The sequence below is a fragment of the Trichinella spiralis genome (genome assembly GCF_000181795.1).
Source record: "Trichinella spiralis strain ISS 195 chromosome Unknown Scfld2, whole genome shotgun sequence".
Taxonomy (NCBI): Eukaryota; Metazoa; Nematoda; class Enoplea; order Trichinellida; family Trichinellidae; genus Trichinella; species Trichinella spiralis.
The window spans coordinates 6,013,171-6,038,131 of record NW_003526941.1 but is presented as its reverse complement, the minus strand read 5'-3'; the positions used below and the strand labels follow the sequence as shown (position 1 = coordinate 6,038,131).

The following is a 24,961-nucleotide window of genomic DNA, read 5'->3' as shown; positions in this document are numbered from 1 at the left end:
AACAAAACACATTCTGCAACATAGTAAACACAGCTGACTGCAAATGACGTCAACAAGAGCCGTCCAATTAGAAGCACGTCCTACTGAGCCACTTTACACCAACTGACAGACTTGTGAAGTCTATGGTTTACTGTGAAACTCAAGTACAAATCACAAACTACCTGATATTATTATTTGTAATAAACGTGCATCATTTAGGTAATTTATCATTTCATGTATTATTAAAAATGACTTATTAATACATGAAATTACATTTATTATTTAAAAAATATATTACCAATAAATTTAATAGCATATTCAGGTTTCGCAGATGCAAGGCATTGATATACAGTTCTTTCATGAAAACACTTTTAAGCAAATATATTGCTATAATTTATCCTAAATAATTGGGGTGGGGGGGTATTGTAATTCTTATTGTCATATCTCTTGTAATTATGATTATTATTATTATCAAACATCATTAATTATTAGTATCATCATTATATCTGATGCCATATAGCATGCCTTTCATTCGACGCAACTCCACTGCTAAAAATGTAATAATGGCATTTGTTTGCAAGTACACTCTTATTTTTTATACAAATTTCTTTCCCACTCTTTCACAATTCAAATAATGCATCTGTGTTTGTTATGTACTTAATAGAAATTTAATTCACTAAAACGTTTTGAAGCAGTAGCAATTTTACAACAAGCAGAGTAAACATTGAATTATTGGAAATTTAATTCTTAAAAATATTTTGTACTTACAGTTCTAGCATCCAAACTCAGTAAAAATAAAAAAACCCTCACATTACAGACAACTACATCGAAAAACATCTTAAACAAGACATATGTGATTACAGTAAGAATAATGATTTTCATGTTATATTAAAAAGATTTTGTCAGTTTGCATAATCTTGACAGATTTAACTTTATGAATAACATGTAAAAATAATATCTGCTCACTCAAATGGAAATTCAATTAATTATATTTCTAAAAATTATCATTATTTCAAAAATGCACAATTTATGAATAACTTTCTTTAAAACTTGAAAGCATGCAAAACAAAATAAATTTGCATACAAATCCTCAGTAATTTGCATAGAACAGATAAATTTCAAGATCAAAATGTAAAAATATAAAATGGGAAAATCAGCCTAGATTATACTAGTCTCTTGGAAACTAATTGTTGTATGAAAAGTAAAGCGATGAATAACAGAGTTAGAAAACGACAGAGCCGCGAGACAAATGTTTTGTGACTGTTATCAAATGAAATAAATTTTATTTAAACTTCAAAATCTGCAATTATCACTTACTGAGCAGAATAAGTTCTGTGAAAAAAAAATCGATTTTTTAAAGAAAAGAAACCATCTCTATTGTCAGTGTTTTCTCGTGAAACAATGCCGCGTTAAGCAATGTACAATTAAAAAGCATTCACTGGATCATTATAATATTCATGCTATTTCCGCAAAATGAATTCATTAAAGTGACTCGGTTGAATAAAAATCAAAAGATAATCTTGCATGTACTCTTTCTTCTGTCAAACTGCTATTTGAAACATTATAATTTAAATAATAAGCAAAAAATCTATCATTATTAAACTTTTCACTTACCTTTTCCTCTGTTTATAAATAGCACTGTAAGAGTTCTGGATTCAAATATCGTTCCAGTGGATTTCATTTAAAAAATCTATTTAGCTCATATTTTCTGTTCAAAAGCGCTAAAGAAAAGTTGTGTGCTTTTTCTAGTGACGAAATTACAATTTTCAAAAACTTCAATTTGTCAGACCAGATCAATATGTGAAAGCGCTTTCAGGAGAGCGGTAAAAAATTGGATAGGCACAGTTTTGAACCCAAAAATTCTTAAAACTTCTTCACTCACAGCAATTTTATTCGAGTAAAATTTGCAACCTAATTTCAAACTTCTGACAAATGAAAAAAGATAGAAAAATATTCTCTGCTTGTTAAGCGTCATTGCGGACTTGTTAAGCGTAATTATTGAAGATGTTTTTAATCTTTGATTATCACCTAAAGTTTGACACTTAAGCATAAGCAATTATTTTCAAATCAAATGCAGGAGTAATTTGCAATAATACTTGGAAAAAAGGTGAAAACAGAACTTGTAAAATACAAAAAACGCTCAAAAATAAAATGGATAAAAGTTGAATTAATTACTAAAGCATATACTTTTCTTACAATGTGAAGCTTTGGCAAAAGATAGAAGATCAATTTGAAACATTATATCTATGGAATTGCATACTTAAACGACAATTCGATTTAAAAATACATTCAAAGACAGTATTTCTGAAACAAAAATTTCAAGTGATCACTTGTTCTTTCAAATTCACAATGTAATAATACATTGAAACGAATGTTAACCAATTTTCTGGGCCATGAAAATTTGCTTCACTATTTCAACGCATACAAAAGTTCAGCTAATACATACAATAATCTAGATAATATATATAAATATATATGTGTATGCATAATGAACTTTGTCGAATGATGGAATAACAACCAATGAAATTTTTAATCTTGAAATTTACTTCACTTAACGCCAGTGTAATCAAAACGCTGCTTACTTTATTGCCAATCCTACGAACACTGCTACTAATTAGTCAAGTGCAAGTTCAAGTAATAAAAATTTCACGTTGCACGCACGTCTGTTGTTTAAGCCACGTTCATATGCCCACGTTTTTCCTACAACAACGTCTCCGGTGTTGAATATTAAGGTAAAGTGGTACATTTCATTTTTTAATTTTCTTTATTTAAAAAACATATCGCAAGTGCAATATTTCGTTGCTCAAGCTAAATCAGACCACAATTATTAGCGAAGAACGAGTCGCTTCAAATATTAAATTAAAATGCTCCGTATTCATATCACTTCTTGACCTATTCGCTGAGGGATGACACATCATATACTTATTGCTAGATATTAAAAATAAAATAATTTTCGTTCATCAAAGACCTTTGAATTCATAAAATTATCTCATGTAATAATAAGGACAGACCACAATTAATGTGAAGAAGAAAAAGCATCAGTTTGAAATTTCAAGTTGACGACAATTTTACAAATTCTCTCACTTCATTCAGATGAACGTCGAACTAACAAGTGGGTTTTGTTTTACACATTTAATAAAAAATACATATTGTGTATACTATTTTCAGTATGCTTATGGAGAACATTTTCACCTAGTAGTAGTACAGTAAAATTATATTGAAATTTAGTCCCAGTGCAGTTTATGATGGAGAACGTTTCTATTACTGATTAATTGCCTTTAATTTGTACAACAAATATGCAAAACAACAAACAGTTCACTCACATTGAAAGCTATCATGAAAAAAGATGATATATCAATTTCTCCACTGTTCACCAGTGTTGGGATTCCGTTTCAATATATCACATACGTATATAAATTTTTTTTTCTTGTAATTCATAAAAACAATTTCTGTTTTATTATTTCAAGCAAATTCAAAAATGTGCAAGAAAAATTCAAAGTAGAAAACGGATCAAATTGTGTTGTTCAATTGGGAAAGCGCATTTTATGGGTGACCAACAACTACATTATTCCTTGTGGATGCGATGCAAAATTCCACGCAAAGTTACACTGCAGAACAAATAGCAGCGTTTCATGCATATATTTTATCGTCGAATTCAATTTATCTCTCCGGTGGAATATTGATAACAACGATGAACTGTCTCCTACTTGCAGCCATGACTAAATCTATCTGCCAACGTAGACACATGCTACTAACAGAAGGTAGGCAATTTAGCAAACTTCTTCTTCCACTGTATATGTCCTGTTATGTTAAAACTATCATCACTGAATGACCCGTATGCAAATTCAACTCAATTGATTAACAGCAACAAAACAGAAGATTAATTTGTTGTCAAATTTAGGAATTGCAGTGAGTCAGCTTATGATTGGAGTCAGCTACATTTATATGGCATTGTACAGGTATGTGATTATTTCATTCGGAATTGGAGAAATTGAACGATGGAAATGTTTCTTTTTTGGCTGGTATACGTTCGGCTTCAAACTTGGAGAAACAGAAAGTGTTTTGTTGTTTCTGTTTCTGGCAATAGATCGATTTGTGTCTATAACTTTTTTCCGACTTCCTTCCAAAATAACCGTAAAATTAACACAACACATAATTCTAGCTACGAACGTGCTCAATTTAACTTTCGTCGTTTCCCTTGCTTTGTACAGAATATTTAAATACGACACAAAAATATCCCCATTTTGCAGTGTCACCAACTTGTTGTCCGAAGATTACAGCCATTTGCAAGATTTAACACTGGTCGTGATCATGTACATCTCAGTGGCGGTGTATTTGTTCACGTTCTGTTCGGTGCTTGTAAAATTAAACACGTCCATGTCAGAGGTTCGAAGGTGGAAAATTAAACGGGAAAAATCGGTCCTGAAAAGGCTTTCAATCATACTGGTCGCTATTGTGGTGAGCAAAACCATTCCGTCGACCATTTTCACGTTGGTGACGGGCTCAGTCAGCGCCCAAACGCGCATGATCATGTGGATGGTTGATCCGATGACGTTGTCAGTTAATTTATGGTTGTACTGCTTGATGGAAAATGAAATTCGCAAACGAATTATCCAAGCTTACGTCACGATTGGTGCTTATTTTCAAAAATTCTACACGAACATCAAAGAACCCCTAGGACCGGTCAGATGCAAAATTTGTCGAAGCAAAATACACATCAGCAACACCGGCTAGCAGCAGTTGGTTGATTAACAAAAAAAACTCAGAGTGCCCAAAAAATATCTCAATCTCTCATACATTATCATTATTAAAACAAAGAAATACGTCATACGCTTGTTTCACACCAGTCAGTGCAAAATCAAGCCAACAAAACAAAGTTTTAAGCCTTTACTTTGAAAAAATTGTTATTCTTTTTGATTCATTTCAGAAATTTACCTCTACAAAATCGAAGCATAAAGTTAATAAACCTTTTCCATTTACGAAATTAAATTTCAATAAGTGCTTAATTGCTCGAAAACAGCAGCATTTCAATTACGCTTTAACAAGATTATTTGAAGAAAGCAAAGTGATAATAATAATATTGGCAAAAATCAAATTTAAAGCATCCTCCTCAAAGTTGACGTTATGATATTTTTGTATTTTTAAGGAAAATTCAACTTTTCCAACGTAAAGCAAAGCAAACAAGCAGAAATGTCGATCCAATTTTTACATAGGCAAATGAAAACTTATCATCGATTGCGGCGATAAAAAAACCAAATAAAAATAAGTAAATAATTATTATTCACGGCTTTAAACAATTTGAATCGGAACAAACTGAACACAAAAATTCTTTTCACTCTCAGTCAGTATACCACTAATTACCTCGTCATTATTAAAAAGCATTCGTATATGTGATACTGGCTTTCAAGTTGAAAAAAATAACGCACTACCCAAAAGCGCTTATTCCACTCACAATAAAAGCATCAACTGATTATTATTTTTTTATAAATGAAAAAAGCCCAATTTCTTCTCAAGTCATAACTTCTGAACTTTACAGAACTGATCAATCAATCAATCAATCAATATCATATAAATTATATTAACAGAAAAGAATTTAAAAAAATTATTATTGTATCAATAGGAACGTTTTGAAAAGATGCAATAAAACTATACTGCAGTACTGTTATATTTTCATTGACATGATTCGGGAAAAGATGATAACTGTCAATTTCCGTTCAGTTTAATAAAATTAAAAGCATCCTGAAAGCAGACTTTTTTATTAACAAAATTAACATCCTTACATAGACAGGTGGATCGATAATGAAACATATAATTCACTTTTAATACTGAAACTAATTAAAAGTGGCCAAAACAGAGAATTGTAACTTTTACAACCAAGGCATCTTTTCCACTCAAAGTCCCTTTTTACGTTATTGCTAAACTGGCCATGCCTAACACGATCAGTCTGATGAACAAACACAATGTCACACACGTCCACTTAAATATGCAGATTGAATGTGTTTCAGGTATACGCTTAACGTCAATCAAAACAAAATACTTAATCAGTTAGTCAGTTAAAAAAATGAAAAACAAGCAATGTGACCAAGCAACAATTCAGATTTTACAGAGTTAATGTGGAAAAATAATCGATTTCCTTTAATGCAAAATAACATGGTTGCATATAATTGAATGGTAATGACCATCGTTACCAGGCAACGCAATGCTTTACAAGCGTAACACGAGCAAAGCACAACTGATACCTTCTTTTTCTACATATACACATTGACACAAGTAATAATCGTCGTCATCAGCAACGAGCAAATGTCTTATATCAAACTGCAAAGTAACTGCTCCTTTTCTTCTGCTTGTAAAATTTAACATTTAACATTCAATACATGCATAAACTGTTGTAGATTTCACACTGATAATGCGAGCCTTGAATTATCCAAAATTCATATCGATTGAAAGTTTTTACAAGCCAAATTTCTTGCTCGTTGCTGATGCGCTGCGTTGGATTTGCAAACGGTACAGTAATACACATAAATTTACCAGTATTAAAAATAGCTGATCAAGATAATCATGTTGCAGCTACTGTGACGAACAAGAAGTGAAATTCGAATTAGAAACAGAACAAGATCGTGTTATATTCATCAAATCTGCAGTGATATTTATTGTAAATTTTCCCTTTGTGTGTCATTGAAACTGCAAAGAAACACTAATACAATTTCAGTACCAACAGACTGGCTTAAAATTGAACCCAAAGAAATTATACCAAGCCGATGTTGAAGCAATTGACGAACTATTGAAAGCGGTTGAACCGCTTTACAAAGCGAAAAAATTGAATAATATCAGTGAAGGAAAACGTGACGACGACCAACAACAGCAAAACATTCAATTCAAGCAAATACGAACTACACTCGAACAAAAGGTATGAACACTGATTGGATACAATTTTTTACGGAGCAAAAATAGAAGATATTTTTCAAATATCAATGCTATTCAAATTTACCATTTGTTGCTGTTGACAGCTATCTGATTTGGGACAATACCACACAATGGTCAACGACATCACCGACAACGCGGCTCGTCTTTACGATTTGCTTTCACAAGAAACAGAAAACAAAGTATCTCAACAACAACAAGCAGTAAAAATATGCATTTTATCTTTTCAATTTAAGGAACAAAGAACCGTAGCTTTAGCCAGGCAAGTCGACATAGACGAAGTTGAAAATCACGTCAAACACGCCCTCAGTTTACTTCAAGTACGTAGAAAAAAGCATATCTGTTGTCTCTGTGAAACTTTATAGCAAGATTTCATAGCAAGAGTTGAAACAAACTTTAAAAGACATGGAAAACATTGAAAAAGACGAACTGGCAGTGACGTCTAAGATTGAGAAGAAAAAATCTGAACTGGACCGCCTGCAAACAAGATTAGCTCAACTGCAAACAGTTCGGTAATGATTAATTTTACAATGAATAATGATAATTTTTGAAGAAAATGAAAATCACTTTTTCAGACCAGCATACATGGACGAGTACGAAACTGCTGAAGAAGAACTGCGTCGCATTTACAGTCAATATGTTCTGAAGTATCGCAATTTGCATTATTGCAAACAACTGCTTGAAAGGGACAAACGACAACAAAGCAAAAACCTATCGCTAATGGAAGTGAGTATTGTTTGTTGAAAAGGAAATTTTGCACAAAAAAAAATTAATTCTGCCCACATCTACGCACGTAGGATGAATTCGAAGAGGTAGAAGAGCAACAAGAACAAACAGTTACACCAAAAGCAGCAACAAAAATCGATGCAGATCTACTTCGTTTAGAAAAAGGTACTTATATTACTATATTGCAATGCTGCTGTTATTCACTAAATTTACATGTCATGCAAATTGCAAACAAACAGACCCTGTAGAAGGCAAGCCGAGCATGTTCGGTTCTATTCGTCAAGATACATCGTCAGAAGAGAGCATTGAGGTAAGTGGACATTTTTTACGAAAATTTAAAATAAAAATGAATAAAAAATATTTTTTAAAAACGATAGCAAATTTGCTTACTTGTGATGCACTCATTTATTGGTTTTTTTTCAATTGTATCGTTGCATGGGTTTACAGGAAAACAGTGTAAATACAAACGACAGTGATGATGATTTGATCTTGACCGAAGCCAATCCAAACGCTGAAGACAATAATCGACAAAAAAGTGAATTTCGCTAATCTAAGGACATGCTGAAAGCAAAAAACAGATATTTCTTCTATATTTACAATAAGTGTACGTAAAAACTAATGAATAAAAAATAATAATTTAAATAAACATATTTAGCCGGACGTTTGCGGGTAATTGGTGGCAAATGACGAATAAACGTTACTTCTGCCGGGCGGATTCGGTGGCAAATTAACTGTACTCGATGGCAACGTGCTTTCCAATTTTGGCAATTCTCCATAGCCGCCTTGTTTGATCTTTTCCAGCAATTCTTTCTGCAATCGATTGAAAATGTTTTATGCAAAAAAGCTTCATACTAACATTAACAATTTCTTCAAACAATAATCTCTCACTGCAGTTTCTTGGTCAGGAATCCAAGCACGACTATCGCTCACCTTCGCACCGCTGTAAGATTCGTCGTCACTACATTCGGCAAGTATTTCGCACTGATTCATCTGCAAGCTTCAGTTAGAGCAAACTTTTCAACGTACAATAATTTTATACAAGTATTTTCATAGAAACAATGAAAAATTACATCAAAACCATACACATAAAATACTTCATATTGTTTTGGTGCAAGTTTATTACCTACTTTATTACATATATGGACGTTTTACCTCTGAAATTGATCTTATAACAGATAAAGGCTAATAAGAAAATAATAAGTTTTGTTGTGAATGTAATGTGAATTACAAAAAACAGTTATAACATTTTGAGAATATTTCAATTTTTTTACGTTATATTATATTATATATACATATACATATATATAAAGAAGCAGTTAATACAGAGGTACTTTTCATGCAAATAAAAAAGCTATTAATAACAGCAGTAGGCTTCAATTCTATTTAAGCGGCGTACAGCAACATTTGTGGACGATCAATTTAGCTAAAACGAAACAATCATAATACAAATAAAAGCAACCGCTCAATAATACCAACATTTTGTTCATTTTGTTTTTCTGCTTGACAAATTTGAATCCCCATCTGAGCTAATTGTACAGCAATATCCGTCTGGTGTTGTTGTTGTTGTTGGTGCTGCTGCTGCTGCCGCTCTAGCTGCCCTCCGCTCCTGGGGGATTGATTCTAAATAATGATGATAAACAATATTCAAAAAAAATACCAACAGAACAATATAGAAATATATCCGCAGTGCATTACTGGTACTGAAGCAGAATACGTGTGCAGAAAATACTACTCATGATCCTTCAAAATTGACTGAAATAAATTTTTGCTAAATTTTTACATTCCAACAATAAATACACAATTAATTAATTTAATGTATAAATAAATTCATCGCCGTGCTCATGCAGACTTGCCGCTTGTTGTTGTTGCTGTTGTGAATTTCTGACAGAATTCCGTCGTTGTCGACGTTCCATGTCGCCGTCACGTGGAATTCGATCTTGCTGAGCACCACTCAATTGGGTAGATCCAACTGGTGAATCACTTTTCTAAAAAAAAAGAACAAAAATTAAAATTCCTAATAACAAAATTGGATAGAAGAAATGAATATCTAAAAAAAATAATAATAATAAGAAAAAATCCCTACAGACGGCTGACGTTGAGAAGTGGTATCTTCTGGATCTTCGAGAAGTTTCTTCAAAACAGCTGCTATTTCATCTACTTTTCTAACTTTCCGTCTCTAATATTAAGAAAATAAAAACTGAACAGCAATGAAGAGTGAGCTTCAACAAAGTGAATGGATTACATTCGGCTGATTGCTACGATGGCTTGATCTGTGGTGACGCTGCGATGACGAACTCGCAGAAGGTTCACTATTCCATTGGAGAGAAGCGTACTCGTCAGTGGGTCGGAAATAATAAGGCTTAAAATAAAAGAAAAAAAAACAAGAAAAAGTTACAGAAATTATTCATTCGCATTGTTTGTGCAATTAATTAATTCTATTCTCTCATTTCTCACCTTTGGAGTGCTTTTAGTCGGGATCGTAGTTTCTTTCGCTGAATGCGTAGTTGGCAAATTAACAGGAGACTTATGCAGTTCCTTTGTAGCCGTCGTCGTCGTCTTCTTGCCACCTTCAATTAGCATACTGCTCAGGACACCTAAATATGCGCCAAAGAAAAAAAAACAACTGAATAGCAAGAGAAAAATAGAAAACATTTATACTGCTATCAATGAGCAGTCCACTATTGGAAAAATCATCATCCTGCTGCTGCTGTTGATGCTGTTGGTGGTGGCGCCGTTGCCAGTGCTGGTGCCGGTAGTGGGGTTGAGATACTGTTTTCTTGATTCTATTGCCATGATTGGATGCCGTTGACGACGACGAAGCCACAGGACGATCCTGTTGCTTGCAATTTGTATCCTCGACTTGGCTCAATCCCAGACACTGCTTAATCTGCTCAGTAGCATGGGTAGGCGAGATGAACGACGTGCTGCCGGCTCGACTGTTGAAAACGTCGACCCCATAACTGCCCCGGCCGCAGTGCATCAACGTATGCGCCTCTTTGGAATTCAGGAAAGCGGACGAATTTGTACTCGTCGTCGGCTTCTTATTCAAATGTCGAACAGCCGGATGCGCGGTGGAACGAAAAAAGCTAATTCCACCAGTTGGGAATAATTCATTTTCACTTGGTTTGTCAGTTTTCGCCTTATTCGCCAAGCAACGTTGCTTTTTCTTCCGCTGGCTGTAGGTGAAATTGATCAACGCATAGGACGGCAATCTGAACGCGGACGGCTTGCTTCCACGAATTGACATCCCGCCAACGAATGGCCTGTCGAACAGCACTTCCAAATTGCCCTTCGGATGACTCGCGCCACCGGGAAGGCTGATCACTGTGCCCGCCATGCCGTATGGAACACAACATCCCGCACGTACGTTGATTACTCGATCGAAAAGTTGAAAATCTGTCTCCGGATCCGCAGCAATCGGTCCACAGCAAAGCAAAGGCTGAAAAACAATACCAAAGAAAAAAATACATTCCATTCAAATAAATATTCACGCAAATTGTGCGTGTGTGCATAAACCATACAAAAAATAGAGAATTCGAGTCCATGTTCCAACCATCTTCGTATGTGTCCTGATTCAAAAAATACAAATATATATATGGAGAAATAAGGGAGAATGTTTATGCAAAACGCTCAATGAAATAATCACCGTCAACTTTTCAACTTCACTTTCAATAAACTTAATATCATCAGAGTTTACGAACTTTGTACCAAAAGGTACAAATGTTGCCGAAGCACTGGGCAAGTTTCTCAACCAAACTAACATTCGGCGCAACTTATCTTCGCTAATGAAAAAAAAACAATCAGTGAGTAATACACGCAAATAGAGCAATTATTCAAATTATATTTTTCGCCAAGTAAATGCAAATTAAAAGCTTCTGGACTGGATTTACAAAATGAAAATAAAATTTGCTAAAAACAAAAAAAATAATAATAGTACCAGTTTTCATTTTCCCAAATATCAGTAGCTATTAAATATTTCACCGCATCGCAGTTGTTCATTTCCAAATAGTCAATGATATCAGGAAATCTGAAAATAATCAACATTAGCAATTTGAATTATTGTGCAAACACAATAAGATGTAACCTACTCTAGGATGTAGCCTTCTATCAATTTCACCGCATCCTCTGAATAAATCCAACGTCTGCTATCGATTCTCATTGCGTAACCCAACTTTTCCGCTGATTTGTGATTACTTTTCAAATTCAAGCCAATATTCACTTTGCGTTCTAAATCCTTATTTTTAGCAATAAGCAAAGAACCCGTCAGTCGGCCCAACGTGGACGGCAACAACTGGAACATTTCGATCAATTCTCTTGTTGAATACCAATTTGCCAGAGTTTCCTAAATTTTACAAAATATACAGAAAATTAAAAAAAAAATTGAAACCAATCATTAGCATAATCAAAATTCACTCACCTCCATCATATCAAGAGTTATGTTGAAACGTAGGGCGGGAAAACGTCGAAGTGAAACCAACAAACGCATGTTCGTTTTGTATTCCAAAATTTGACACATTGCTGCGTAGCATTTGCGGTGAAGTGAAAAAGCGTAAGAGGCAAGTGGAGCAAATTTTTCGATCGGTCTCTCGGTAAAATATTTGTCATCGATTACAAACTGCAAAAGTTCCACCGAATCATCAGCATCATTTTTTTAAATTTAATTACAAAGTTAAAAAGATTATTTGCATAATTTTCTTACTTTTGGTAAAACTAATTGCACCGGCGTTTCTGCTTCTTTATCAGACCAAAATGGAATCAACTCAAAATTTCCATTGTTGTTCAAAACGTGCTTCCATCCGGAAATAAGTTTATAGTGAAGCAAAATTTTCACTTTCATTTTAATACCAAATTTATCCAAATATCTCAAATAAAATATAAACTTATACACACATATATGCATAGAAACAAAGTTTCAAACATACTGCTCTTCGCATATGTTCGCCAATCGTTTCCACATGATTTTTGCATTACCGTCATGCGCTACATAAGTTATATTACAATTCCCATCTTCGCCCAAAATAGCGCAACTAAATGTTTTATTACATGCAATTTAAATTTATTTTAAAAAAATTGTTTATTTCTTATTATAAGCAAAAAATGTAAAAAGAAACCCACTTGCTGTCCAATGTGGAAACTTTAACGCACAGCCCAATTATGGAATAAGGCCAGCTCAATAAAATTCTTTTCCCCAAATAAAGTGCAGCTGCATCGCTAAATGTCTGTTGAAATGCAAAAAAACCAACTAATAAATTTAAAAAAAGCAAAGGCAACCGCGATTTAAATATACATATTTACCATATTAAAACTGGAACAGACTTTCAACGACAGTGGACTATCCACTTCGGCTTTATTCAATTTTATCTACAATACAACATAATGTAATAGTAATAGTAATAGTAATAGTAACAATATGTTTTCTAAATGATGAAAAAATACAATAATGCATACTTTCAGATCGTGGAAGGAAAAAGTCGGAAAACATATCTGTTTCGAACCAACTTCTTCGTTTCTTTGCAACCTGCCATATTTTATGAGTGTTTCGTTCAATTCAAAGTGATCAATAGTAAGCTCTGTGCATCTTGAAAACAAATAATAAGCAATTTAGTTATTAAAGTTACGCTGAATATAACTGTACTCGCAAGTGCAGTTTTCAATATCCGGGAAAATATCGGGAAGTGAAGATCGAAATGTTGTTGTTCTTCTTTCCCCATGTGAACCTGAATAACGATATAAGTAGCATTTCCCAAAACGATTCCTTCGTTTCTCATCATCCTTCAAAGCGTCATTAAACGGGTAAACAGCATCGAACAATATCTCCTAGAACGCAAAAAGTAAAAAAAAGCAAAAATATTAAAAGAAACAGAAACGAGTCTGTGTCACACTTCGTCAATGAAAGGTAGCTTCAAAATGCATTCCCATTCATATTTTTTCCCATTCATATCTCTCTCCACATCTTCTGGATATGCGTAGCTCAAAGGAGAATCTGGATTAACCATCAAGTCCTGCATAAATAAAAAAAAATAAATTCGTATGCCTGACAACTCTTCTGTTTAAATTATATACGTATATATTTGACAAATTCATGAATAATTTTTTCGTGCGCTCTATAATTTTATGAAGAAATAAAGCAATGCAAACCTGGTATGGTTCGGGTAACAATTTTCGACTTGAAGGTGGTAAAACAGCAAGCAGCTGCTGAAACGGCAAAAACGGTTCGCCCAATTCAAAAGTAATTTCCCCCACATTAAAATCACATAAATCAGAAACAAAAGGAGCATAATGAAAGCCATAAAACCTAAACAAAAAAAATAAAAAAAAACATTTTTAAACAAAATAAATTCACTATGTATATTATTTACCATTTCCATGATCGAACACCATGAAAATAATAATATAAAATCCATTGCAACGCTTCAACATAATTTCTGATTACATTTTGCAATGCAGAACTGAAAGGGACAAATTAAAATCATAACAATAATAACAAGAATAATCTAATGTTACCAATCATCTTCGGTAATGGACATCTTTTTCTTATAATACGATGCTCTGAACTTGCGGAATAAACTATGCAATGACATATCACTTTCTTCTTCGGTTAAAACCGAAACTTCATAAAGTCCATCGCATGTTTCGGATCTCATATCAACAGCATCTTCACTGTCTTCATCATCATCATCATCATCATCAAAGAGTGTTCCATCATCATTTTCCAAAGCACAACTGCATGTGTCAGGGAGTTTTTCAGAAAACACCACCAGTGACTGCAAAACACAACTATCTGAACTGCCATTTGCAGTTTCACTTTGAGAACTGAAACTAGTGATCTAAAAATATTATTAATTAAAAAAATTATTTGATCTAAGAAAAAACAAAACTGATATATATTCACGCTAAAATAAGATATTTAAATAGAAAAAATTTGTTAATCTGCTATTTTTACTTCTAAACTTGTTGAAGTCGCAGAAAGATCTTTTCTACGGCTCTGCTGTCGTGCATCCTAAACGAGAAAGCGATAAAAAGCATGGGCGAACTGGACAAAAAATGAAAACGTACACGTTGCGCACGTTTGGACTCCAACCAACCACATGCTTTCAAATGATTTTCATATTTTTTGTATTCAAATTTTTTCAATTCATTAAAAAAAATTTTCAGATTAGGTATATTCAAATGACCACCGTTGTTCAAATAACCTAACAAATATATTACTGACATTATGCAACTGAAATCTGGAAATAAATGGCTTTACCGTCCATATTCGGAAAAGCATTCTGATAAGCCAGCCAAACATTGGGCAGAGCATTTTCATTTGTTATAAGCATAGGTACGTTCGGTATAAAATCATTTCCAATGAAAAAAGACATAAAAATCCAATCGTCGATTATTTTTTCTTCATCATATACATCCGGCTTCACTTGCTATAGTAATTTTTAATTTTCAAAAGACAAATCATCCAACCCTGCTAATAAACTAATTTTCAAATCATGCAATCATTCGTACCTTAAGATGTTCAAATTCTAAGCAGATGTATTCGCGTAACAGAATCAAATGAAGAAGATAGAACTTCTGATCTTCTACCATACGCAAACTGTCCATATGCAAAACGAAGTAAATTATTATTATCATCATCATCATCACATTTAATATACCTCTTTTTTGAACGACTATCATAAACAACCTCTTCACGGAGAATGGAAAAATACGGCTCATGCATAGCCATACCCAGAAATATCTGAAAAGTACAATGCGCATTTTCTTCAAAATTAACAATTTTAATAAACTATATTTATCGAAAAAATATACCAAACAGTAAGCAGTTTAGATAAAAACTTGAAAAACTTTGAATATAGTTATAACTAATAAATATATCGCTTGCATTTTATTTGATGCCATTAATTTTTAACGTTAGTTCAAATTATGCACTCAAATCATTAAAATATTATTATGCTGAACCACACCAAGTGTTGAATGCAACACAGCATCATTCGCAATAAATCTGATCCATTAAAAAAGAATCGGAAAAAAGTATGAAAAATATGTAAAACATTACTATCTATTATTAGAAAAAAGTATTTACCAGATCTGCATCTAATCCATAAATGCAATGCGTAGTATTCGAATCGTAATCGGCTTGTGAACGCATAAATCTAATGAACGCCAAAATTTTATGCTCGCCTTCACCGGGACACTGTTCAAAAATAAATTAAAATCTAACACTTCTGCATCTTTTAAGACTAATTATATTTACATCGTGACCCGAATAATAAACATCCACGTTCTGCCAAAGAGGATCAGAAGACAATTTCAAATTTATGAAATATTTCAAATGTATATGCAATCTCTCCATAAATTCAGTTCCTGAAAAACATAAATAATAATTATAAAAACATAAAAAACCATTTAACTGAAATACCTGGCGTGATGCAATTTGAGTCAAATGGATCTGAATCAGGTATAACTTCACCATTTCGTATAGCTTTCAACCTGCTATCTTCTGCTTCTTTCGCCGACCTATAAAGAAATAATAATAATGTCTGAATAAATCGTCACATACGTGAATTCTTAAAACCATTACATAAAACGCCGACTCCGCTGCTGATTCATTTTAGCACGTGGGGCCACACCATCAACAGCAATAAATAACACTTTTCGGGGTTTTATCAGTTGAAAAAGTCCCTGAAAATAATAAAAAATAAAAAATATGTCGATAAATGTTCTAATTAAAAGTACTTCTATGTATGAAAATATATTTGTAAAAATATCCACTTCAGTACAGCGAAATGTGGCGTCTGGGGAATTTGGATGAGAGCAATTGTGAATAATACCGTTGAAATCCAGATAAAGATTATCATAACTTGGAATCTGGAATATCAAAACTTGTAAAAAAAGTAAATAAAAACCAAATTATACCTGGCTTTCGACAACTAACTGGCTTAAGCCTGGATAGCGTTCACTTAACCATCGAAAGAAACGTGGTACACCCATTATGCTTCGAATAACAACAAATAGCTGGCTTCTTCGACTGTTGAATAAAACTTAAAGGACGAAAGCAATAACCTCAGTAGAAAAATGTGTTACACTTAATAAGTTGACAGCACAATAAATTAATACCACAAACTGATCTTCAAGACTTAATTTACCAAAACCGGCAATCCAGTAAAGTGAAAATAAAATAAATCAATTAAGACATTTGTTAAAACAATATTATAATAGACATTAAAATTCCAAGTACGTATGCTGTCATATATTAAAATAAAACGAAACGCAAATCAGGTTAAAGTATACTGTAGAAATTTAAAAAAATTACCATTTTCTACGTACTGCATGCACATAGAGCAGCTGCATAAAAAGCAAAAATTTTATATTATCCACACAATTTGATTTAAATTAAATTATAAAAACGCCATTATAATATTTAATTAATCGTCTAATATTTTTTTTCGAACAATCCTAATATGTCGCGTCATTGCTGTGCATCTTTTAAGCTATTATTGAAAATAGAAAAAAAATCTGTTCAGCTAATTGTAAAACAGAAAAAAATCTTAGCTAACTGTATACTCAAATGAAATTACACTGACAAGACTCGACTGCAAAATATTCATTATATGAACCTTTGTATTGTAATGCAAATCTTTTCAATAAAATTTAAAGTAACTTTAACAATTTGTACTTAATTTATACTTACTGTAGAAATGTCCTCTTGAGATAATTTTACAATTTGTCAATGAAAAAAATAAAATAAAAGTGTACAAATACAAAAAGCACAATAATCACTTTATAGCGAACAATTTCATTCAATAAATTTTACATGTACTACTTACTACTGAAATGAAAATTGACTGCATTTATTTTCTCAATCAACGCACCTGAAATAATGTTGAATTCGTTTTAATCATTTCACAATGTTGTTTCGATATAAAAGAAGTTCAACTTCTCTTTTGGTTAGACGTTGATAAAACAAACTTTGGAACACTAAGAACACGAAAAAAAAATTCACTCAATGGTAAAAGGAAATTAATAAAATAAAAAAAATTAAACTTCAAAAGTGAGATTTCGTTTTTTGGGGCTCAATGGAAACACTTTTCCTTTGGCATTGAGGCGCCGAAAGGCTTCGCGAATGTGTCTCGGTTTCAAGGGTTCCTTGCTATCTTTCCATAGATCTCGGACGTCCAGCGCTTCCTCGATCAGTTCACCAACGAAAACTTTCGCTATACCCGCCATGGCGATGACGACGTTCGCAGATGCGGCGTAGCCTGTCGTCTGTTGTATTATTTTTCTTATAAATGGCTTTGGAAAAACACTTCGTCGAAACATCTCGTAACGGCTAAGCTGTTCTTTGGAAAAATTCGATACTAATAACTGCATTTTTAGACGATCAACGTCGACTTCGGTTGCTGTTTGCTGCTCTGACTCGGATTCGACTTTAGATGATTCACTTTTACTTGTTTCTTCTGTACTACCGACGTATTGTTCTGATTCCAGTTGTTCTTCTTCATCCGTTTTGCCAACATCTTTGGTTTCTTCTTCTTCCTGTTCTTCCAAAGATTCAGAACTGACGATTGGTTCGTTGCTTATAAGTAGCAAAGCTTGGTGAAAGTCTGAAATTCCACTCGATTCCGCAGCCGCATCTGTCGTGTCCATCCGCTGACTATAAAATTACAGCAACAGCTATATTAAAAACACACACACTACTGATATGCTTATTCGCATAGCAGTAGGAAAATAATTTCGCCAAAGCGATAGGCGACATTCACCTAATGAAAAAAAAATCAACAAACAAGCAAACTGTTTCATAATTTTATTTTTATCAAATAAATAAAACTGCACAGTTCGAATTTCATTACAGCCAAATTTTCTTCTTCCTTTAATATCAAACCTTAAATAAGCGTTATAATACATATGCACCAATTCCAAACCAGCTTTGTCTGTTTTTCAAATGCTGACGCTGAAAACTTTAAAAGCTGAAAATTACACATTAAATACTCGCATCATTTAAAAAGTAACGGTCAGTTTTTCAACCATAGCAAACAACAAAAAAATGAAATCAAAATTTACTCCGCTAACAAAGCAAATACCAAAAATTCAAATGAATATAACCCTTTTTCTTTTCTTTCTCCTAAAAAAGAAAGCTATAAAACTCGAAATTTAACAAAACTGTATTATGTTACATGCGGAGTTTATGCGGATTTCACCAGCTCGAATTTTGTCAATTATATCATGCGGATGTTGCCCATCAACAGTACAGCCAACAGACTGGCAGGTACCCAGAATTTCCTTCACAGTGCCCTCTAATTTCTTGGCCATTGAGCGCGGTCGCATCATTTTCGCAATTTGAATGATCTGTTCAAGAGACAAATTTCCACCATGGCGAACTAAATAGAAAAATGCCTGCAAAAAACAACTACAGTACTATAAAAACAGAAAGTATCGAACTGTTTTTTGTTTTTTTTCTATCTCTTGGTGGTTCTTTAAGTTCTCGAATTATCAAAGATGCTGCACTAGGCACAACTTCAATTTTCGCCTGACGATTCTGAATCGTTAACTTCACTGTAATTTTTAGCCCTTTCCAATCACCAGTTGCTTTTGCGATATCATCGCCAATTTTTTTCGGTGACTAAACAAAACACAGTTCTTCACTGCGAAAAACAACCGAAAATATATATTACCAAACCCAATGGTCCAACTTTCGGAGCAAGTGATGTTGTAGCTCCAACTTCACCACCGACACAACGCAAAAATACTAAAATTTCACAAATTAAAAATCAATTTTCATAATGAAACTGCAATAATATCGTGCTTAAACTTTTATTACTAACACAATTTAGTATTTAAAAAAGAAAAAATTAAAAAAACAAACCGCATTAAAATATCTCAGAGTCACAAAATATAACTATGCACCTTCTGCAATAAATAATTTAAATATAATTTTCATTAAATCAAAATTGAAAATAAAAAGCTTTTACAAAGATAATTTGAAAGATTTCAAAAATAAATTTCAACAGTGCTCATCAATATGCAAAACTTAAAACCCTAAAGTTATCGAATATCATACGTGCGAATAAAAATTTTTTAATGTAACGTGCTACAGTTAATTAAATTATAAAACTGACCAATTTTGATTTCGTTAGGGTCAAATTTCGGAGGCATTTTGTTCACAACAGCACGTCGCCGTAGAAAGCAAAAGCAGTAACGTCACTCGGATAGCAAATGATTACGGTAAACGCAGGCTACAACTTGTCATAGTAATGGAACTTTATTATCAACAACAGACAATCAGCAAAAATGATGCGCTTCCAAGCCGCTTTTGAATAAAATGTATAGTTTAAAAAGGCAAAAAACAGGATTTATAAAATTTATTATTTTTTCTGATACTTATTTTGCAAAATTACTTAATTATTTTTGAAATGCTAAAATATTTGTTGTGGGCAAAACAACAGTAGCAGAGTGTTCGTCTTACAAATTACAGAAAAAATAATTAAATAACCTAAATTATATTAATTTTAGTATTACTTTCATTCATAATGCACGATGCATGAAAGTCATAAACACAAAACGGCATTATTTAATACCTTTATTTTAACAAACAAACATTTACATTTACATATTATAAATATATCAACAAATAAACTTGCTTCAAAATTTAGAAATACATTTCTAGATGGACCTTTATACATTACAGTACGCTTTATATTTATTTAGGATTGTATCTGACTTCATATTGCTTGAGAATTTTATTTCAAAATTTTAAGTTGTTCATAAAATTGAAAACATAATTTTATGTAATACAAAGTATACAGGGCTTTTTTTACTGCTAATTTCAATTCTATTTTATGGCAACAAACATTACGCTTAAAACATAAATGAAGAAAAGTGATGCAGAATAGCATAATTAAATATTGTACACCATACAACAGCATTAAAAATTTTTAACTATGTTAAATTAATATATCATGGAATCGGTTAACAATACTTAGGTTTCGTAATGATTTTTTAAATCTCAATATATGCATTAAACTAGTGGAAACAATCTATTTGTTTTCGTAATTTTCCTTTTCGTTTTTTTCTTAAAACAATCAGAAAATTTTAAAAATGAAAGAAACGAAATAATTTAAATGAAGATAAAGTTCCGTTTGACCACAGAAGGAAGATTTATAAGATAATAAAAATGTTTTTCTGTGCGACAACAGTCATTAATAAACGGTTCAGATAAAATTAGAGCGATTAAACTAACGCTCATTAAATGTAGCGACTTCAAAAAGAACCATTTATTGGTAAGATTATCAATATTGCTACAAACAATTTTGATTTCAAATAACTAAACATGCACATAGTATTTATCTAATTCATGGTTTAACTATATTCCGTGTATTATGCGTATTATGTGTAGAATACATGCTTATTATTACTAAAATTTCTGCTTATCAATATAAAATTTAAAAAAAATAAATAATAAACAACGGAAAATTTGATTTCTTTGAATTCTTACAGCATCCTACACCTGATAGTACACCGTTTTAGTATTAATTTCACAAAAGAGAAAGTGAAATTTTCTTCAAATGTTCGTTGAAGCATTACGAACGCCGGCTGCTGTGAACGAGAAATGCTGAAAAACTTGATTACACCCCAAGCACGTCCACCATCGCCGATCCACCGCACAATCTGTTTAATTAACGTTAGCTTGCATGCAAACAAACACGTCAACGGTGACCTTAATCAGGCAACCTTGAAGCCATCTGGTGCGATTAAATGCAATACAAATATAACCGTGAATGCAGTCGCCAATATTTAAACAATTGCATAATTTGTGAAAATCTGAAAATTCCAGTTATAACAATGAAAAAAAGTTAACTTATTGAACAATTTTCCATCAAACTTGAAGAATAACTTCCTCTTCTTTGAACACATTTATTTAAAAATATTTATGAACAGTAATCAAAATAACACGTTTCACCTTTTTTATTAGGGCATTCTAGTATCGAATACTTTTCGACGAAACTGTTGCATTTTTACTCAACATATGCCAGGGAAATAAAAGAGAATAACAATGTGATACTGAAAGGGAAAGCTGATTTGAGACTTTCACAGACCTATTGAGATTAGCGATTCCGTTTGCATTCACTTTTTATTTTTTTTGTCATATGACTGACCCAGCTGAGAGCACCGTTTCCTATCCAAGAGCAATTCTCAAATATCCGCCAGGCGACCTCAAGCCGGCCAATACTACTTGACAAATAATAGCACTTGGTGAACAGCTGCACTGCCTGAAACAATAGCTGACCGGAATATGTATATCATGCATGAATGATCACGCCGACTGACTGAGGCGCTACTAGAAACAGTGCAGTCAGATTAAGCTTTTCACCATGAAAACCATTGCACAATCAACTCGGCCAGCAGCTCCCGTAACTAGTTGAAGTATACTGCTTGAACTTATTAAAATTGCCTTTTTCACAATTCTTTACATTTCATAGAAAACGGATCAACTTTGAAAATTTTCAATGCAAACCACTTTTGCTTTTCAAGTTATGAAAATTTATTCAATAGTGATTTTCAGGTAGTATCTGACATAAAAATAAATATTGTTCCGTAATGTTCAACCAGCATTTATTCACAAAGCATTTATTCAAGCTCAGAATAGCATTTTATTATGATAATCATCAGTTTTCCATTATTTTCTTAATTTTTTTTCAATGTAATTTCTGTTTATCGACAATTTACAGTAATTTTCGCGCTTGAATACTACAGTATGACAGAAATTCATTGCAGCACTCAGAGAGCAGATGGCGTGGCGTGCCCCGTCACGTCGTTTTGTTCGCGTAGTGGCCTGAAGAATCGTACGTGACCCACCACGGTAGGCTTCACAGCCTGCATAAGGGGAAAATTATGAATTCTTCGGACTTGAGTCAATACGCGGCCACACTTGCATGCTTGAAAAAACCTCCTCGTCTGTCCGTTTCGGAATTGGACAGCGGCTACCTATCGCCTATTGAAGTGAGAAACGTTTTTTTTTATCTCGCATAACGTTTATTGGAATTAAAAGTTTTAAATTTGCATAAATAATTGTACTTTTTCCTTTGTACGTTATTCAGAAGGTAGGGCCAATGGAATGTTTGGTTGAAACCCCGGCGAATAGCTTTTGGCATTCGGATCGCTGCGTCATGGAGGAAGCTAAAGTTGGCCGCTATTTGTTCACAGACCGTAAAATTTCGCCTTTGAAGTAATTTTTCTTTTTCCCTTCTCTTATGCAGCAATTGATTTTTCGTCTTCTCAATTGAATCGTCGTGTATAATGAATGAATAACTTACAACTAGTTTTTTTTCTTGTTTTTTTTAATGAAATTGTTTTTTAAGAAAAAATTATTTTCTATACATTCAATTCGTTGCAGATACGATGATGATAGTACGAAGGTGAATTCTTCGCCCGATTATCCCGACTTTTCTACTCCGAACACTTCGGGACAAAATCGCCGGCCGAACATGCAGACGCCTTCGTTTCAGGAAGTTCTGAATCGTGCTGATAAATTGAAAATGGACACTGCAGTCCATTTGCAAATCAATAAACGTACAATTTTCCCGAAGGACTTAAGTCGACTGTTGATCCCGGTGGGTTCGCCCGAAACGGCGCACTTGTCATACAGCAAAGTGCGCAACGTGAGTCAAAAGAATACCGTGCTTAAGCCTTTGACATCAACCCCAAGACCTGGTTCTAAAGTAATTGAAAGATTGAATTCTTCAAAAACTTTACTTTGCCCGCCGTTGAAGGTTCTTCATTTCCATGCTGTTAGCAATTAAAGTGAACGCTTTCTTCTATTCCAGAATGCATTTGATGATTTCGGTGATGACTCCATGAAGGACGACCTCAACCCAGATTTGCTTCCACGACAAAATAATTCGTTGGATGAAAACGACGACAATGATTTCTTCCCCTTGTTCAGGTTATTTCTTATTTTAATTTCTCTATTCACCATTTTGTCTAAATATTCAATATTTTCTATATATATTTTTTTAAAATACAGTTTTACTACACCAACGAAGCAGCGTTATGTGGCTCCACTGTCCCCACGTACGCCGACACCATTCAAAAAAGCAATGCGCGATTTGGAACGTCGAGAAGGAGCGTTGAATTCGTCCAGTTTGCTAAGCAGCGTAAGCTTGATGCATTTTTTCTGAAATCCGAATGCGTTTGTATTTATTATTTTCTTTTCGTATAGCCACCCTCTGCTGAAGATATACGGGAGGTGATCAAGAAAGACGAAGCAGATACTTTGCAAAAGCATCGAATGGTGATAATTAATAAAAAATTATCATTAATATCAACGTGACTTATTTGTTGGTTTAGAAGTCGGTTCGCCGTCTTTTGATGCGCAGTATTGAAGGTGCAAGTGCAAATACAAGTGCAGTATTGCATTCCAGTGTGCAGAAGTTACCTCGAATTAAAGAGGAAACGAACAACGGTTTGAAAAATGTCGTCTTGCCTGCTAAGAAGGTGTTGAAAATTGTTCTCGAAGCGCCACCTCTAAAGCTTCCATTGCCAGTGCCAAATTCGCATGAAATGGACGAGCGTTGGCGTTTGGTCGCTTATGGAAAGACGTCTGCTAGTGTCGACATGTACAAAAAAGCCAAGAAATTGCTCCCTGAAAATTCAGACGACTCAAACGACTAAACAAGCGGGTGTGGTTAGGGTATCTGTAGTACATCTTTAATTTCTATTTTTTTCTATCCTCTCAGAAATTTCATGTTTGTTTGTTTGTTTGTTTGTTCACTTTGTCGAGTTTGCAACGATGACGTGTAAAAAGTCAATCTAAATTGACTGTTTCTCTAGTCTGAGCATATGTATATATATATGTATTTTGTTGGAGAATGAACACTTTTTCCATGTTCTCCATTTTTTAACCCAGTTTATTTTCCGTATATCTTTCGCTTTTTGCACTTTAGTATGAAATTGTGTGCAGTAGTGTTAGAAAACAGCCCACCAACCACACTGTATATATATTTATACATACATACTTTTCTTCTTCTCACCTAGCTGAACTTGACTGATGATAATAATAATAATAATAATAATAATACGGTGTCGCTTCTATATAGATTCTTCTTTTTAAAAAATTTTCTTTATTAAATTAAATGAAACATTTCTGCCAAATTGATCCAATATATATGTATATATATATATATACATATATATATATATACATATATATGTATATATACATAATATCCAGCTTGTTGTCGTTGATGTTTCAAAAATGACAACGTGCGCTTATTTTCTGTCTTCAATTCAAAAGGCGCGCATCCTGCAGTGAAGGGAAAGTTTTACCTGAAATGAGTGGGAAATC

The 24,961-nt window shown here is 33.3% G+C and overlaps 7 protein-coding genes across 7 annotated transcripts; 3 read left to right on the top strand and 4 right to left on the bottom strand.

Moving 5' to 3' along the window:
• The first annotated feature begins 3,562 nt into the window (after positions 1-3,562).
• Tsp_05927 (conserved hypothetical protein) lies at positions 3,563-4,713 on the top strand. Its single transcript, XM_003380186.1, has 2 exons — positions 3,563-3,740; positions 3,890-4,713. Exons 1-2 carry the CDS (start codon positions 3,563-3,565, stop codon positions 4,711-4,713), a joined length of 1,002 nt encoding a protein of 333 aa, XP_003380234.1.
• Positions 4,714-6,385: 1,672 nt separating this feature from the next.
• On the top strand, positions 6,386-8,175 carry Tsp_05928 (ribonucleo protein). The gene is made up of 7 exons (XM_003380185.1): positions 6,386-6,483; positions 6,547-6,646; positions 6,689-6,886; positions 6,987-7,220; positions 7,279-7,412; positions 7,476-7,626; positions 8,074-8,175. The coding sequence occupies exons 1-7, from the start codon at positions 6,386-6,388 to the stop codon at positions 8,173-8,175; spliced, it is 1,017 nt and encodes a 338-aa protein (XP_003380233.1).
• A 934-nt stretch (positions 8,176-9,109) lies between these two features.
• Positions 9,110-13,151, bottom strand: Tsp_05929 (conserved hypothetical protein). The gene is made up of 15 exons (XM_003380184.1): positions 13,107-13,151; positions 12,922-12,987; positions 12,742-12,845; positions 12,549-12,653; positions 12,326-12,488; positions 12,044-12,241; positions 11,715-11,968; positions 11,564-11,653; positions 11,180-11,195; positions 10,285-11,065; positions 10,081-10,220; positions 9,869-9,985; positions 9,710-9,802; positions 9,476-9,611; positions 9,110-9,246 (listed from the first exon to the last, which is right to left on the bottom strand). Exons 1-15 carry the CDS (start codon positions 13,149-13,151, stop codon positions 9,110-9,112), a joined length of 2,445 nt encoding a protein of 814 aa, XP_003380232.1.
• Positions 13,152-13,227: 76 nt separating this feature from the next.
• On the bottom strand, positions 13,228-16,611 carry Tsp_05930 (5'-3' exoribonuclease 1). Its single transcript, XM_003380183.1, has 13 exons — positions 16,537-16,611; positions 16,393-16,488; positions 16,202-16,302; positions 16,040-16,137; positions 15,875-15,984; positions 15,704-15,814; positions 15,191-15,358; positions 14,876-15,044; positions 14,578-14,717; positions 14,170-14,453; positions 13,765-13,921; positions 13,509-13,628; positions 13,228-13,443 (listed from the first exon to the last, which is right to left on the bottom strand). The coding sequence occupies exons 1-13, from the start codon at positions 16,609-16,611 to the stop codon at positions 13,228-13,230; spliced, it is 1,845 nt and encodes a 614-aa protein (XP_003380231.1).
• A 289-nt stretch (positions 16,612-16,900) lies between these two features.
• On the bottom strand, positions 16,901-19,773 carry Tsp_05931 (60S ribosomal protein L12). The gene is made up of 10 exons (XM_003380182.1): positions 19,737-19,773; positions 19,656-19,708; positions 19,518-19,527; positions 19,293-19,366; positions 19,046-19,240; positions 18,819-19,014; positions 18,308-18,380; positions 17,707-18,274; positions 16,934-16,965; positions 16,901-16,910 (listed from the first exon to the last, which is right to left on the bottom strand). Exons 1-10 carry the CDS (start codon positions 19,771-19,773, stop codon positions 16,901-16,903), a joined length of 1,248 nt encoding a protein of 415 aa, XP_003380230.1.
• A 5-nt stretch (positions 19,774-19,778) lies between these two features.
• On the bottom strand, positions 19,779-21,741 carry Tsp_05932 (conserved hypothetical protein). The gene is given in 4 exon segments (XM_003380181.1): positions 19,779-19,853; positions 21,202-21,285; positions 21,299-21,438; positions 21,714-21,741. The coding sequence occupies 4 exon segments, from the start codon at positions 21,739-21,741 to the stop codon at positions 19,779-19,781; spliced, it is 327 nt and encodes a 108-aa protein (XP_003380229.1).
• A 768-nt stretch (positions 21,742-22,509) lies between these two features.
• Tsp_05933 (Myb-related protein A) lies at positions 22,510-24,288 on the top strand. Its single transcript, XM_003380180.1, has 7 exons — positions 22,510-22,626; positions 22,716-22,843; positions 23,012-23,336; positions 23,442-23,560; positions 23,642-23,771; positions 23,837-23,908; positions 23,965-24,288. Exons 1-7 carry the CDS (start codon positions 22,510-22,512, stop codon positions 24,286-24,288), a joined length of 1,215 nt encoding a protein of 404 aa, XP_003380228.1.
• Positions 24,289-24,961: the final 673 nt, after the last annotated feature.

Coding starts and splice junctions, on each gene's coding strand:
- Tsp_05932 (XM_003380181.1), bottom strand. CDS start 21,741: ATGCAAACGGAATCGCTAATCTCAATAG. Junction 21,439..21,713: donor GGAATCGCTAATCTCAATAG/GTCTGTGAAAGT, acceptor TGGAATTTTCAG/ATTTTCACAAATTATGCAAT. Junction 19,854..21,201: donor GTTCACAGCAGCCGGCGTTC/GTAATGCTTCAA, acceptor GACAAGTTGTAG/CCTGCGTTTACCGTAATCAT.
- Tsp_05927 (XM_003380186.1), top strand. CDS start 3,563: ATGCAAAATTCCACGCAAAGTTACACTGCAGAACAAATAGCAGCGTTT. Junction 3,741..3,889: donor ACACATGCTACTAACAGAAG/GTAGGCAATTTA, acceptor TAGGAATTGCAG/TGAGTCAGCTTATGATTGGA.
- Tsp_05929 (XM_003380184.1), bottom strand. CDS start 13,151: ATGGCAGGTTGCAAAGAAACGAAGAAGTTGGTTCGAAACAGATAT. Junction 12,988..13,106: donor AGTTGGTTCGAAACAGATAT/GTTTTCCGACTT, acceptor GTTGTATTGTAG/ATAAAATTGAATAAAGCCGA. Junction 12,242..12,325: donor TGCAATTAGTTTTACCAAAA/GTAAGAAAATTA, acceptor GAACTTTTGCAG/TTTGTAATCGATGACAAATA.
- Tsp_05933 (XM_003380180.1), top strand. CDS start 22,510: ATGAATTCTTCGGACTTGAGTCAATACGCGGCCACACTTGCATGCTTG. Junction 22,627..22,715: donor CGCCTATTGAAGTGAGAAAC/GTTTTTTTTTAT, acceptor TACGTTATTCAG/AAGGTAGGGCCAATGGAATG. Junction 23,561..23,641: donor GATTTCTTCCCCTTGTTCAG/GTTATTTCTTAT, acceptor TTTAAAATACAG/TTTTACTACACCAACGAAGC.
- Tsp_05928 (XM_003380185.1), top strand. CDS start 6,386: ATGCGAGCCTTGAATTATCCAAAATTCATATCGATTGAAAGTTTTTAC. Junction 6,887..6,986: donor GAACTACACTCGAACAAAAG/GTATGAACACTG, acceptor TGCTGTTGACAG/CTATCTGATTTGGGACAATA. Junction 7,221..7,278: donor ACGCCCTCAGTTTACTTCAA/GTACGTAGAAAA, acceptor AAGATTTCATAG/CAAGAGTTGAAACAAACTTT.
- Tsp_05930 (XM_003380183.1), bottom strand. CDS start 16,611: ATGGGTGTACCACGTTTCTTTCGATGGTTAAGTGAACGCTATCCAGGC. Junction 13,922..14,169: donor TTCCGCAAGTTCAGAGCATC/GTATTATAAGAA, acceptor TTTTTTGTTTAG/GTTTTATGGCTTTCATTATG. Junction 13,629..13,764: donor TGTTACCCGAACCATACCAG/GTTTGCATTGCT, acceptor TTATTTATGCAG/GACTTGATGGTTAATCCAGA.
- Tsp_05931 (XM_003380182.1), bottom strand. CDS start 19,773: ATGCCTCCGAAATTTGACCCTAACGAAATCAAAATTG. Junction 19,241..19,292: donor AAGTTGGACCATTGGGTTTG/GTAATATATATT, acceptor TGTTTTGTTTAG/TCACCGAAAAAAATTGGCGA. Junction 18,275..18,307: donor AGCATATCAGTAGTGTGTGT/GTTTTTAATATA, acceptor GTAATTTTATAG/TCAGCGGATGGACACGACAG.